This window comes from Haemaphysalis longicornis, unplaced genomic scaffold (assembly GCF_048455015.1).
Source record: "Haemaphysalis longicornis isolate Haplotype H1 unplaced genomic scaffold, Haemaphysalis longicornis Haplotype H1 scaffold_7, whole genome shotgun sequence".
Classification (NCBI taxonomy): Eukaryota; Metazoa; Arthropoda; class Arachnida; order Ixodida; family Ixodidae; genus Haemaphysalis; species Haemaphysalis longicornis.
This window is the reverse complement of record NW_027526422.1, coordinates 147,875,980-147,891,379: the sequence shown is the minus strand read 5'-3', so window position 1 is coordinate 147,891,379 and position 15,400 is coordinate 147,875,980. Positions and strand designations below refer to the sequence as shown.

Here is a 15,400-nt window from a genome sequence, read left to right as displayed (position 1 = left end):
TAGAGGCTCCCCCAACTACCATGGCCAGGTCATGTTTTCTTTGCAGTGGCTTACATAGGTAGGTGGCTGTATAGAGTTTCTTACAATATAACTAGAGGGGAAACTGGCTTTGCGATCGTACGCCTCAATGGGCGTGATGGGTAGTTCTGGATTCGGATTGGCGCTCGATGGCTTGTGGAACGTGGTATGGATTGCAGGCAGTTTCGTTTTCGTTTTGGATTTACATGAACGCATTTGCCCACGCGGGGTGTTGGGAGGAGCGATCAAAAATACGTTTCTCCTTGAACTGCATGCCTCGCGTGCACTGACGCCGCCCTGAGTAGAAATGATTTATAGCCCAGAGTGGCGAATCGGGTGGGTTATCAATTCATTACTGCACAGCCAGCACGACAACAGAAATGATGGCGCTCCGTGCGGCTTAGTTGTCTGCGAATTAGGAGTTGCGGCGCTGCCCATTCGGCAGAGCAATGTATTGTCAAAGCTGACAATGGTTGCGAATCGCTTGGAACAGCCACACCTTTCGTGCGAACGCCGGCTCCTACAACGTAGAACAGCAGCACCGGCGGCTCATAGGAACGCAGCTTGATGAATGTCACTATATAACTTCTCCAAAGTTAATCGGTTTCTTTTTTCTTATGAGCACAAAACTTTTCTTACTATTACAAACCACCAGCGCCGAAAATTTTACAAGTAGTTTTTAAAGAAGTCCGCGTCCTGCTGTAGTTGGCAGAAAATGGCAAACTTGCTCCACAAACCTCCTCGACTCCCCGTCTGCTTTTTATTTAAACGCGCCGTTTTATTTCGTACAAAACCGGTTTTTCATCATTAACTTTCTTGTTCGCCATGTAATTTGTAAACGGAGAACTGGGCAGTAAGAGCTCTTTTGTCAAAAAACACAATTTGCGCAGCCATAAGCCCGTTTTGATCCTACTCAATCCGGTTCCAGAACTACCCATCATTCCCATTGAAGTGTAAGCGCCGCTGCCATGTTCGCGTTGACACTAGCACCAGTTTCCCCTCTAGTTATTTGAATGAAACTCTATGGGTGGCTGCTAGTCGCACAAACGAGGTTCTGTGACATCATAGAAAAATTGCCAGAGAAGGGCTAGGGAGTCGCCACTGTCCCATCTGTTTTCTTTAATATCTCAGTCATTTGTTTGAAATTTGTGATAAAATTCATATCATTGTTAGGGAAAAGCAGTCTTTTTAAGGAACGTAACTTGTGTATTGTAGTCGTAGGCCCCTTAGTGCGGGATGCATTGCAGGGTCTTCATCTGTCTCCGGTGCTGTTCGCTCTCTGGGGTTCCTGCCAACCTGGAAAGCCAGGAATTATTAGGGAATTCAAAAATTCAGGGAAGACGAGGAAGAAACCTCGAGGAATGTATCGTCATAATGGGGAGAGTCAGTTGGGGTTTTATTCAAAGTGGGTGAAAGTTGCAATAATGCTGGCTCAGGTAATGGTGAACTCCACCAATGAGGCCGTTCAAAGCACACAGTGACAAACAGTGGGGCTCTTCAGTTATCATCCGTGGACTCGCCGCGTACTTTTGTGAGAAGCAGTTTTGCATTAGTTTTTCACTGAAATTTTTATGGTGCGGAGAATCCCTGGACCAATCATGGGGGCCGTCCGCGGTAAGTCCGAAACTGTAAATCAATGCATGTTGCCATATTTGGCAGGTGAACAAATTTGGTTTTGTTAATAACAGGACTACATGAGCTTTCAATGTAAAGTGCACGCAACGTGAGCTTATTATGAGGAATTTGGACCGAATGCGACGTGACTTACACAAAATAGTGAGGCAGTCAGGTGGAATTTTCCACGGCTCTCCGAGCTTGTCCAGACAAACATCTGCGGGTTAAGGTTCAAGTAAAATGTGCGAAAAGCTACAATATCGATATCCTCTCCCCTGAATACACTTCGCAGAGGATGCACGGAGGCCCTATGCTACTCAATTTGTCCACACACAATCAGGGTGCGCACAGGTCCTTGAAATCCTTGAAAACCCTTGAAATTGAAAGTTGCGTTTTCAAGGCCTTGAAAGTGCTGGAATTTCTTTGCCGTCCTGGAAAACCCTTGAATTCTGAGGGTTTTCACGGGGCTTGCTGTGCAGCTCCCATTTTATGGCGGTTGAGCGTGGATTCGGCGAAATTCGGTGCTTACCGCTTTCCGTGACTTCGGGATCGCGAAGTCAAACTGGCCAAACCAGTTAAACTTCCTGCGCGAAAAAAAAGGCAAGCGCGCGGTCGCAGCCTTTTTTTTTTTTTTTTTTTTTTTTTTGTCTTGCTTCGACTTCGGGGTTGGCCAGAAGCCAGAAGTTGCCACAATGGGGCTAAAGAGTCTCGATGTCCTCGCAAAAAAGAAAAGTTGCACCAGCATGGTTTTTTGTAACGAAAAGGCAGTTACACGAATCAAGCACGTATCATAACAGTTAAGTTTCTTTTGGCTTCGTCTTGAGCGGGATTTATTGGCAACCCATTAAAAAAGGCATTGTCTGTTGGCCACATTGTGCTGTGCCCACTCCGGCGACTCCGGTGCCTTTGTTTGCTGTCTTCTTCCCTCGTGTGCTTATGGTGTGCGTAGTGATCCAGTGATTCGTGCATTCAAATGGCATAGTTCAGAATAATGCCTGGGAAGTGTAAGTTCCAAAGCGCTTGGCACAGCAACGACGATTATAAGCTTTGGGTTGCGGCGGATACATCAGACCCTCACTGCGCAAAATGCACACGCTGCAGAAAGACGTTCGACATCGCTTCAATGGGCGAATCTGCTGTCAGAAGCCACGCAAAAAGTGCAAAGCACCGTGAAATCATGCAAATGGCTTTTAAGGGTTTAAGGAAGGTGTTGGACGTCTTGACCATGGCAGGAAGACTGAGGGACAGCCAACGAGAAGGTGTACTGGCAGAATACACTGAATTACTGCAAGAGTCTAAGCACGAGCTTCGTCTGTTTGAAAGGAGCGTAAGCAGGCTGGATGAGTTTTTTCGGGACCTCTTGGGCTTCAATGCCTCATACAAAGAGCTGTGGAAAGCAGTCAGGCTGTTGCTTGTTTTGAGCCATGGGCAAGACACTGTCGAACGGGGGTTCAGCATCGACCGCCAGATCTCCGTAGAGAATCTGAAAGGTTTGTCATACGTTTCACAGCGTATCATATGTGATGCAGTGGAGAGGGCAGGTGGGATTCTGAACGTTCCTATCTCAAAAGAACTCAGAGTAGCTGTGTCCGCAGCGAGGCAGCATTACAGTGCACACTTGGCATCGCAAAAGAAACAGTGCCAGGAAAACTCCCAGCAGACAAAAAGGCAGAGAATTATGGAAGAAGTTGAAGGCCAGCAGATGAAGAAAAAGAAGCTTGAGGCAGTTGTTGCCGATTTAACGGCATCTGCAGATGAATATGCAGAAAAGGCTGAAGTAACCGCTGACATCAAGAACGTGGTGAAATCAAACAGCCTGAGAAAGACCGCAAAAGCCAAGGCTGAAGAACTCAGCAGCATTAAAGGGACACTGAAGTGAATTTGTCAAGCTCCCGTTTTTGCTTGCACTGCATAGACTGGCTCAAATTAGCACACTTTTCATCGTTTATCCGGTTGACAAAACGGTAATTATTTTACAAAGCGCGAAAGAAGAAAAACTACCATGCGCGGTTTGCGGCGGCCGCACCAACTAAGGCTGTGACGTTGAGAGGAGGGGCGCCGTGATTGGACGATGCCCAAGGTTAGCAATCACACAAGTTTCGGTTTCGGTTTCGGTTCTGTAAAACATAACCAATGGCGTTGTTGGATGGGCATTCTCAATATCTCAGTAATCATCGTACCGCGCTTCTGCCATGTTGTCGGCTGTAAAATGCACAAGATAAGCCTCCCAGGACGGCTTGTAGTCGTAGCATTCACTAGCCGAGACCTACGCAGTGCATGAATGCCCTCCGGGTACCCGCAGACGCCCAAATGTCATGCGCTTTTCCCCCATATTTGGAGCTTGCCTCCCTCATGCCTGTATCGTAAAAAGCGTGTTCGCACCAGGCCAAGGGTCTGTTCATTCTGGCCTGTGCCCACTGCCTGCAAGCAGTCGGCGCTTATGGCAACAGCACGCCAACGAGAACTCGCTAGCGCGCCAGTGCCAGCCTGCGCGCGTTTTGTGAACTAGTTCGTGTAGCCATGAACGTTGCGGCCCAAAAAAAGGTGAACTCGATATAGAAAACATCGGCGGAAAACAAAAAAGTTAACTTACAAAAAAAAAAAAGCACGTACCCGCGGGGATTCGAACTCGTGACTTGCAAAATATTTGCGGCGACATAAACGGCGCCCCAGACCACTGAGCCACGGAGCGGGACGCAAAGACCTTGCTAATATAAGGTATATATTGTACAACCGGTTTACACTTTTATTTAGTTTTGGCATTTCAAGCAGCTTAGGTGACTATTTGTTGTACTGCGATCGTGCAGTAAGCGTCGCCCGAGTTTCCACAGTAGCTCACGTCTACCAATTGCATTTCGTAGACGGAAAAGCGTTCGCAGATGCGTAGTCGTGCTGCTGACCGCTGTGCTTGTTCGCCCAGCGCAAAAAAGTGCTTCCCGCGCCCTAGTTTTACGCTGTACGGTAAAAATATCAGTTGATTTTATTTCCTTAGTACCTATATTGACTTCGCTGACTCTTCTCCCGCCTTCAAGAGGCCTTATATTTTCCTACTGGCGTACCAGTCAGCGAAGCGTCGAGCGCTTGTGTGAAGCGACCTTGACTTGGAGCTAGATACAGTGTACAACAAACCAAGTAAAGAAAGGCACATTCTTCCATTCACAAACGTGTCCTGGCTTCGTTTCAACTAAGCGAACGAATTGCGACCAAGCAATTTTTTTTAACCTCCTTGATTGCGACGACTCGCTGGCGGCCGGCGGACGAAACGCTGGGCCGACTGACTCTGTCGGCCGGGGAGCCGTGCAGTAGCGCAGCCGTGGCGCAGCCAATTGCCAGCTCATCCCCTCCTGACGTCACACGAAAACGCCACAGAAAATGGGCGAGCGTAAAGAGAGGAGGACAGCATTTTCGAATTAGTTTTTCTACTAAATAAAATCGCGTAAACGCGCCTAGAGTGGTCGAAACATGGCCTGGGGACTCCGGGCTACAATTTGCGCTAGTAATCCCGCAATGTTTACATATCACTTCAGTGTCCCTTTAAGAAGTAGGGATGGGCGAATATAGATTTTGAGGTTCGAAGCGAATTCGAAGCGAATAGTGATTTGGTCGAATAATTTCGAATCGAATAGTTCGAATAGTACACATTGCAAATCACAAAGACAAATGAGCAACTTGTGACCTGACTAATGTACACAATTTTTTCTAATAATTAGAACTCACGAAGGCACAGCATTGTGTAAAACTATTACCAGTTGAACATTTATTGCAAAATCTTACACACAGCTTTCCTTTGCTGTATTCACAAGTTTTCATGTAGAAATGCCTGTTGCGCCACATGCTCTAGGTGCAGCAGTTTCCGCCGGCTGCTCATTCACAAGTTTAAGCGCCGCCTAGAAACTCCGCTAAAAAAAGAAGTATTGTAGCCACTAGTATCCTCGGCCGTAGCCAAGCAAAGCGCAAGTGTCTGGCCGCCATTTTGAATAGGCTTGCTTAGTGCGGCGTACTGCCGCGCTGTGCGAGCCTATTCAAAATGGCGGCATGCCTATTCAAAATGGCGGCCTGTACAAGTATGCTGGCTTGGTGCCGCTATGTTCGGAGTGGTGTCGTTTCAGTGCCGCCTTTTTTTTTTAACCTAAAGTGTGCTGGCGGCCGAGAGCTTCGTCGAACCTCTAGGCAAGGCAGCAACTCGGTAGTGCCGGCACTGATAATAGAAATGTCCGCGTCGGTGGGTCTTGAGCCAAGCCTGGGGTAACTCTCGGAAAGCTTGACCGAAAAGCTTGGCTTTTAGCTGCCTATTCGGGAGCATCGAATAATTCGAAAATATCGAATACCTGCATTCGGATCGAAGCGAATAACGAATAGAGAGCTATTCGATCGAATATTCGACAATACCGAATATTCGCCCATCCCTATTAAGAAGCAAATAGAAAACAAACTTAAAGACCTTCCCTGAGCTTAAGAACTTGAAATTGCAATCTAGTCAAATCGAGTTTAACGTGCAATAAGTTCAAGTGAAGTCACTTTTCTTTGTTCTGTTCAATAAAATGTAACGTGATTGATCTACCGTATTCCATTTTTTGAAAGGTCCTTGAAAAGTCCTTGAATTTTTTCCTTGAAAACCTGTACGAACCCTGACAACACACATTGAACCTAACTATGAAGCAAAAAACGGGGCTTGGTGTGCGCATTTTATTCAGCAATACAGCGATGCACTTCAAACAGGAACACTGTCACGGCATGCACTGTGGGAGGGAAGCTCAAGACTAAACAATCAAAAGACTGTGCCTCACAGTTGCGTTATCACAGTACCCACCTCCTGCAGTTGGCAAAGTTGAGCAGCAAGTCACTTTGTTCCGGCACTTCCCAAAAACCCTGTTACCCTCGCACGCTGTACATACTTGGTGCAGGGCTTGAATTCGTGCCAGTGAAAATTCCACGCGTAGTAAGCACAGCATCTTTGCAGACGCACAACACTGCATCCTGTCGTGAAGCACACGCACCCACAACTCTTGCACGCGTGCAAATACACACACGCGCACAGCTGCAGTGAGGGAGGACGGGGTTAATGCCAGCTGACTTTTAAGTGCAGAGCACTATACGGGCTCACCTTGTCATCGTAGCTCGCTTGCTGGACCCAAGTAGAGCCCCACAGCATTCTGTTGTCGCTGTGTCCCGCATAGGCTTCAAAAGCCAAGAGGTTTGTATAGTCATACGCGTTCGAAACTTGTAAACAGCTGGCGCTTGTCATACATCTCCCCGTTGTTTAGCGCAAAGAAAACTGCAGGTACATTTGAGGCAAAATATGCATAAAGAACTGGCAGCGCCCATGTTAATTTAGTCAGGAACGCTCATTGGGTTGGTTTTTACCATAGCAAGCAAAAAAAAAAAAAAAAAGAGAAAAAAGAAATGCCGGCACGTGCGGGAGGAAAAGCTAGCACAAAAAGAACAGACCTCCCGCTGGCGGAGTTTCAGGCAGGCGGTAGCACTGCGAAGGCGGGAAATTTGTGTAGGGCAAAGCTCCGTTGAATTCATCAGACGAATTAAATAGGGCGATGAAGGTCGCGATGGGTGGTAAGTGTGAGCGGATAACGGCGCCACAGCCCATTATGGCGAATCACTGCTCTGCACTTCCGACAGCTTTCACATTGAGTGGAACGGCTTTAATTTTTTTTATTCCCATTTTGTTTGACTGAAGATGTCTCGTCGAATGCTTCCTTGCGCCTGAATGTGACACAGAGGCTGTGCATGGCATTTTTTTGCCCTATTAGTGAGAACTTTCCGGGTGGCAAGTGATTGAGTCGTTAGTGAGAGGAGGTTACCCATGTCAAGTCAACAAAGCAGGCGTTGCCACTTACATGGCTTTGTATGCAAAATGGCAAAGTACTGTCACTGTCTTTCACTAGCTGAGCTCAAGGCTGCCAAATGCATCTCGTTCATGTACCCAGTCGGGGTGCATGGCTTTTAGTGTTGAACCTACTTATAAAAACTATAAGTGAACAGTCGAATGTAGTGAGCGAAATTCGATACTTGGTTGGTCTTGCTGAGTTTATGTGACAGTTTTTGCTGTTTATTACTTAACCAAAATCAGAAAATCCTATGCGGTATGGTTAGAGTGAGGAAATTTTGCTTACCATATGGCTAGGAATCCAAGCAAGCGTACAGAGTCCAAGCCTCTTGAGAAGCAGCTTCCAAGTGGAGCCATTGTAACGCCCACATTGTTACACAATCCGTTTGAAAGCTCGATGACCACTGAGCCTTTCTCGCGAAGGGAAACGGAGAAAACACCCTTCAGCACACAGGGTTCCAGATGAACTAAAGTCATTTGTATCACTCCGTTAATGCGTGCCTTATAGGGACCCGGGGGGGAGTTGGGTGGGTGGCACCACCACTTGGCACTTCCCTCGTTACTGAAATGAGCCGGCACATTGGACTAAGCATCCTTCCGTTGTTTGGGTCGTGTTTGCTTCGGTGCTTTTAATGTTTCGGGAGTGGCGTGAGTGAATATGTGCAGTGAAACGAAGTCTAGGCAGAATTGTTGGGTTCTTAGATGCACTAATGGCTACGTCAATGGATGCTTCTAAAGTTGGGTATGGGCGTCATTGATATGGGCGCTTTTTGCAGCACCATACGCCTGGTTCCACTCGTGGTGAGTATGAATAAAATTATTGGTACTAGTGTTCATTTCTACCAGTTTAAATTATTTCCACTGGTTTCAGTGACTATGGCTTCCACAGCAGCTTTAACAGTGGGATACTTCGATAGGTGTGCTTTGAAGAGAAAGGCACTTATGTTTAAGTTCGATTACCGTGTGGCCGTCCTTCTGTTTCTGTGAGTGACAGCATGGGAGACTGAGAGCTGAAGTGGAACTCCCATACTTGTGGTGGTCATTTTATCGAGAGTCAATGAAATTCGACCGCCCAACAGCCCAAGCTACAAACCCTCCCCTTCTCCTCCCCATTTTACCACCTGTTTGAAATAAAGACTGGCACCGGTAGACAGCTAAGGCGTTAGTAAATGTGGCAGAATGTTAACGTCAATCTGTGTTTTTTAATGCGTAAGCATTCCATGCCAAGTACTTAAACGCAAACCGTGTAATGCCTTGTCAATACATTTATCATTGTAAGAGTAAGTGTAAATCATTGAAAGAAAAAACACAAATGTATCCAAACGGAACAAAAGTCACCCAATTTGGATCGTGACAGCCAAATCTGGCAAACTCAATCTGTTGCGGGAAATGCTCGAAAATAAAAATATATTGAAAATGAATTAATAAATCGCAGTTCTGCGTGATCGTGCGCTTTCGCGCATGTCTAAAAACAACAAAAAAGAGAACTGAGAATTAACTGATCAACATGTATTCCGACTCCGTGCTCTCAAGTAATTAGCTGTCTGGATTTTGGCATTTAATGCCTTCGAGAAAACTGTTTGGGAAACGGAAAAACCACATGAAAATATTTACGGATTAATACACAATTCTCAAAATTTCGGCATTTTTTTTAAGCTGCGGCTTTGTTTGGTCCTACAACTTGTGACAGCGGTTTTAGTGCAGTGCGAGCGATGCAGTTTCTGTTTATTTTTAAGTGTAGCTGGCAGCTTGTGGTAAAACGCGGCTGCTGTATTCCGTTGTGAAACTGAAGGCAGGTTTTTGGCATCGTCCTGTCTTTTGTCATTTAGCCATGCAATAATTGTTTTTTGAAAAACCATTACACAACTAGCCAGCAGCCAATCAACCAAGTCTTATTACAGGCATAGAGGAATGTTTTTCTGTGTCCAGCAATGACTTTATACTGTTGTCCGGTATTTATTCTGGACACGATTCCGGATGGTTGTTTCTAGCGCCAGTAATGAGGTTACGTAGCACCGTCCCTCAGACTATTCTTGGGTGGGAGGGGGTAAAATTTAAAAGGTACCCCCAACTTTGTCTTTCGCTCGTGCACGACACCATTTCTTCATCAACTGGCAAAGGCCAGCGCCGCAGCATAATTGAATTGGCTGCCCACGCCGGCTTTGCAAAAGTATTTAGTCGCAATGTATTCCTTGGTGCGTTAAACTGCATGCAGGCAACAATACTGCATGCAAAATTTTCTCAAAGGAACAGACTTGCACTTCGAGCTCGACTTCCAGTGCGGTGCATTGAGTGTCGTCAGCAATTTGAAATTACTGAGTATGGGTGTAAATCACACACATGGCATGCCTCGTAAAAGTCACCTCTACTTTCAGGATTTACCAATCTGAAAAAGTCCTTGTGGTTATCTAGGCTTTGCAAGCTGCGGTGCAGCAGTATGACAGAAAGCCATGCACAATAACGCTGCGCTGACCGCCACCGGCATTCTACTGACGAGCGGTTCGCCATGGGCGGCGCTGTTTGCTGAAGCGAGGGTGGTGCCATACAACGGCTGCATGGTCTCTATAGCCCAGGCGTGGGAGCAGTAATCAGAGAGCAATCAACACAGACAACGAATAATGTTTCACTGAAACACAATTGGCCATTTTTTGAGCACTGCACCTTTTTCCTAATCACTGCGAGTGGAGCTGAGGAGTTTACTCTGTCTTTCCGGGGTGTCACTAGCGTGCCCCGGCTGTTATAACCAAACTGCAGTTAACAACCTCCGCAGTTTCCTGGTGTTTCTTGATCGTAATGGTGCTGTCTTCCCTTTTGCCCATGGTGATCAAGGTTAGTGGTGAGAGGGTTGCTGACCACCCTTTCCGCCTCCACTCCCTTTGTTCTCTGCAGGTGCTGATGTTCTTTGGCATGACGGCCATCTGCCTCAACTGGGCCATCGTGGCCGACATATTGCTGGTAAGTGTTCGGCACTGCTGACGGCGACTCCCGGCCGCCATGGCTGCTTTTCTAATGGAGGCGAAAAGCAAAAAAGCCTGTGTGTACGAGATCTCGTCAGCGCGTTAAACCCTACAATCAATCAATCAATCAATCAATCAATCAATCAATCAATCAATCAATCAATCAATCAATCAATCAATCAATCAATCAACTGCTGGTGGCAAATTTCAGCCTGAATGAAAAGTCCTCGAACGGTACAAAGGAAATGGACACAATGCTATGGGACACAGTGCCGTGTGTCAGCATTGTGTTCGTATTTTCCTTCTACCATCCGTGGTTTTTTTCGTTCAGGCTGATATTTGCCGTCAACATCAACCAACTCTCCCAATCCCAAGCAGTTCAACACTGCCGAATGATGACGTGACCTGTATTGCCCCTGTATAGGATGGCTGAGAGAGGACAAGCGCCGTGATAGGCCCCGCTCTGTGGGCATGGCATTGCACCTGTGCCGAGGTTGCCTCCTAGTGTGGACGTTTGCTGGAGTATGGCGGTCAGGACCATGTCATGCTGGAGGCGCACACAGGGGCTGTGTGTGTTTTGGGGGTTTGTCTGATCACAAAGGCATCTGGAAAGAAGGCTATACACGGCGTATAGAAGGCAGTCGACTTGTAACAAGGCCTATGCATGGGAACTTTTAAGCTCGCTGCTGATTTGGCAGCTGATGAGGCTTCAGGTGAAGCTCTTTAACGTAGGAAAAGTTGAGCCATTACAAGGGGATGTATGCACGTTTATTTCTTTTTGATTTAGACTTGCCCTTGCTCAGCTATCTTGGGTTCCAAATTGAGAGTTTTCTTTTGCGCGTGCGCTGTGGCTACTAGTGCCATTAGATAAAGCATCATCGTGAGTATGAGATCGCTGTTGGCTTATGCTGTGCTACTGCTTGAACAAGTAGCGCTTGAGAAAAACAAAATGCTAGCTGGTGTGCTGGCATAGCGGCTGGCAGCGATCGTGGGGGTGTTTACAAAGAAACTTGAGCCTGTGTGGGGAGGGTCGCACGCCACTCACGCCTACAACTCTTCCCTGTTTACAGATGAGGATGGGCCAGTGTAAGTAATAACGTGGCACACTCCCACGTGTCTTCTTCCAATATGTGGGTTGCCATTATTAGAACTCTGTGCCAATGGACTCAATAATTGATTCAGCTGTCTGAAGCTCCGTAGAAAAATTTCGTTGAGATTGGGTTCACACTTTTAGTAACGTAGCATGGTCGACCATTTTGAACATGTTTCAAGTGAAGAAGGAGGGGGGGGATGTTTTTGCAAATAGCTTTGAAGGGAGCCTGCTTCCCTGTATGGCACTATTTCCAGTGCAGGTGCTGAGGGCAGCCAACTGACAATGCCTAGAGCATTTCGCACTGACCCGATTTGTGATGCAGTCCCGGTCATCCACAGGCTCTTTAACAATCTGTAGGAAGTTGTCCGATGCTGTAGCACAAAGGCGGATTTTTATTCAGCTTCGACAAGCTTTCCACCCTGTTGTTTTTTTTTTTCACTCTGCAAAAAGGGGCAGAAACGTGCTTGCTTCTTGGGGCGAATTGCAAAGTTGGGGGATGGTGCCTTAGGGGTAGCCTACTGGGTTGTGACCATATGCGAAAAAATTATGTTGGGCAGGTTGGGCCACTTGCCATTGTAGTGCTGCCGTTTAAGAGGCACATCACTTGCCACAAAGGGGGGGGGGAGGGAAGCTGTTGGTTGGGTTGCTAAGAAAGCATGCTGCTAGTGGGTGCGTTAATAAATGTTTCCTCGCCTTGTGGAGAGAGAGAGAGAGTGCAAACATTGGAGAGCAGCAACTAAACCTCCCCACATTGGCACGCATGGGATTGTGGGAGTTATAGAGCACGATTTGGACAGACGCCAGTGGTTGCAGTGTGCTGCAGCCTCCTCTTGTATGCGGGTGTCCATTTAAGGGGGCAGACTGGTCTTAGGGCTATTTTTTTTATTTACCAACCAATTTTAATGAAACTGCACCGTGTTATGGAGTTTTTTGTGCTGATTTCAAATCTGCCATTAGATTTTTTGTAAGTTGATTATATTTTGAGTTAATTAATGATTAATTGCTATTATTTTGGGTCGCAGTTACAAAATAACCACTCCATACAGAGTGGCAATTACCACGTGGCTAGGCAGACAAATGACTAAAGAATACAACATAGGAAGAACTTTTTTGATTCAGCTATTTTTGGTCGTTTTACAACACAGGGAACTTCGCTTCTCCCGCGCTCTGCCAAAAATGGCTCGCAGGGGGTGCCAATTGAAAACAATAATAATTTTCCAAAGCCTCCATTTGAAAAATTTGTTTCCAACATTGAATTCTCCACACATTTCGGTATCAGAAGCAAAATGAATTAAAGTTGTACCTGCCCTGGGTGCCAAGATGTCTGGGGATGAAATGCTAGCTTTGCATTGCAAGAAAAGTGCCATTTCACCATCGAATTCTGTGCTAACTGAGCTGTAGAGTGCACTTTAAAATGCTATTATAATATAATAACAAAATATGGTGCCTTTTGATAAGGAAATTTACAGACTGATAGAAAAATAGCCGTGGAGGCCAAAAATGCGATTTTTGAGAAAACGCTTTTGACCGTTTTTCGGCCCCAAAGACGCAACTGCCCCCTTAAGCTGGCTCCTTTTTTTGAATGGGGCCATATGATGCCAAAAATACAACTATAATTAATTCAAAGGAACTACTTCTAGTTTTTTGTAACTTGCCGAGCTCCAAATTCTATTCCTGAAAGACGTTTTTGACTGGAAAAAGATGCGGAATATGAAGTATCACAATTTTGTGCTACACTTGTCAGCAGTGATGCAATGGCGGGGTACTGGGAAGAGAATTGCCAGTGTGCTAGTTTCAGGGCTAGAGTGTTTTAAGTGTTACAGTGAAATGGCAATAGAAAAACCAGTGCAGTCAGTCACAGACATGTTTGTTGGCAGTGGCTTTGCTCGGTAGCAGCCGATACCACAAACAAGTCCCCCTGCCGTCATGATGACCTGAAGACAAAGTGGCTGGTGACTTGCCACTGCTTCATTTGCTTTTCTCAATATCTAGCTTAGTTGCTCGAAGTTTGCATTGAAATTGTCCCCACTGTTACCGGGTCACCGTCGTCTTTTGAGTGAACCCAATTTCTAACCTGTCTTCATGGCCTCTTGAAGCAGAAAGGATGCTCGTTGCGCGAGGCCGCTTGTACCGCAGGGAAGCCGACTTTTCTTGGTCACGGGTTGGCTGTTTCAGTGCGAGGCGGTCCATTCTGCCTGCGGTGCAGGGTTGGGTAACTGTGGCGCTAGGAAGTGCACCTCTCCACGAAGGCTTGACAAGCAGCGGGGCGGGTGGTTTGTGGTGCAGACGGGAAGGTAGTAGTAGAAACGGCCGTCTGTGGGGGTGATGCGAGGCCTTCTGTGCCGTCTCCCCGTTGTTTGTTGCAGTACATCCTGGTGCCTTCGCGGCGGGCCACGGGAGCTGCCTTCCAGATCCTGACCTCCCACCTGCTGGGTGACGCCGCCAGCCCCTACATTGTGGGTCTGGTGAGTAGTGCACGATGGCTCGCTTTCTCAGCTACCCTGAAGGGCATGTCAGTGTTGAGTGGGCACTACCGTACGAGATTAGAATGCATGGGCTGTGTCCAGAGCTCTTTCAGATGATTCAACCTCGGTTTCTTTTTTTTTTTTTTTTTTTTTACTATAAAAGAGTGCTCAGATGTCTCGGAGATGAACGTAGAAGAACAAACTTAGAAGGCAGTCTTGTCATTTAAGCTTGACGGCTTGAAATGTGAAGGTGCAAGCTGGAGTAAAAAAAATTACACCATCTTCTTGTAGGGGAACCCTGAGTAGTATGCGAAGCACCCATGGGTTCGACTGAGGTTCCCATTAGTTTTCAGTTCGTCGTTTCTGTTGACGTTCAGCTTCGCGTGACTTCGCTGTATCAGCAGCTTCTTGACGTAGTTTGAATGAGTGAAGGACATAAGTCGCGTTCGTAGCACATGCTCCGGTCTCGGTTTGTAGCGCGGTGGGAAGAGCGCCACGTACCTCCCGTTGCGGCCAGAGAGTCGTGGGATCGAAACCGGGCGCCGCCTAACTACTTCTTTTTATAGTGTACTGCGCTGATGTCAGCCCGAACGCTGACGGGGCTGAAGAGACGCGCATGCGGAGTAGAGTGCGGATGGTGGACGACAAGGGAGGGAGGGACACAGCCCCGAGCATGAGATGCTCCGCATCTAAAATGTATTGAGGGCCAGTTCTTCTTTTGAAAGAATTGGTAAGATCATGGGATGTGATCGCAGGCACCTAAACCGTATACATGCGCACATACACAGGGACAGGGTGCTTATGTAAGTTCAGCCTGAAATCGCAAGTACAATGGTTCAAGCTTCCAGGAGCGAAGTGATCAATGGTCGTTCAGGGTGCCACCAGCCATGTCACCTCATTTTTAGATGTTGGTTAGCTTAAGATAAAGTATTCAACTTTTGAACTATTGATTCGGCTAGAACATTGTCTGCTATGAAATTGCAGGACATCCATAAATGTGCCCCACATCCTCTGACAATCCCCTGAATGATAGTGTGACACTAGGATGAAATGCTTAAAATTATGCATGGTGCAAAATTTGAAGTTGGCAGGCATGGGTGATTGTGATAACGTAGCCATTGTGGCAGTGACTGACCCCCAAGTAGAGCGTATCAGTGCCCAGGGGTCAACCCTGACCACTGTTCAACTCTTTTCATCCATCCGGGTGACAGTGTCCTTTGGCTATCTGTGACACTCATTTCTTGGGTACTGTGGCAGAGTGTCACGGGAACTATTGTATTTGTTCAAATCTAGGCTGGCCCTGTATCTAAGCCGCCTGCTGCAATTTGGAATACCAGAAATTGCAAGAAAAATTCAGTGCCATTGCACTCTGCAAAGGTGGATGACCAGCGAAGCTGTTGGGGTGTTATAT

At 46.8% G+C, this 15,400-nt stretch overlaps 1 protein-coding gene across 3 annotated transcripts in view; it reads left to right on the top strand.

The window, feature by feature from the left end:
* Spin (lysolipid transporter protein spinster) overlaps positions 1–15,400 on the top strand; it is a 67,252-nt gene that overhangs the window by 25,473 nt on the left and 26,379 nt on the right. For all 3 annotated transcript variants that reach the window (XM_077679179.1, XM_077679180.1, XM_077679178.1), the window contains exons 8-9: positions 10,364–10,429; positions 13,891–13,989. In XM_077679179.1, the coding sequence (XP_077535305.1) occupies positions 10,364–10,429; positions 13,891–13,989 (165 nt within the window). The remainder of the gene's footprint in view (positions 1–10,363; positions 10,430–13,890; positions 13,990–15,400) is intronic.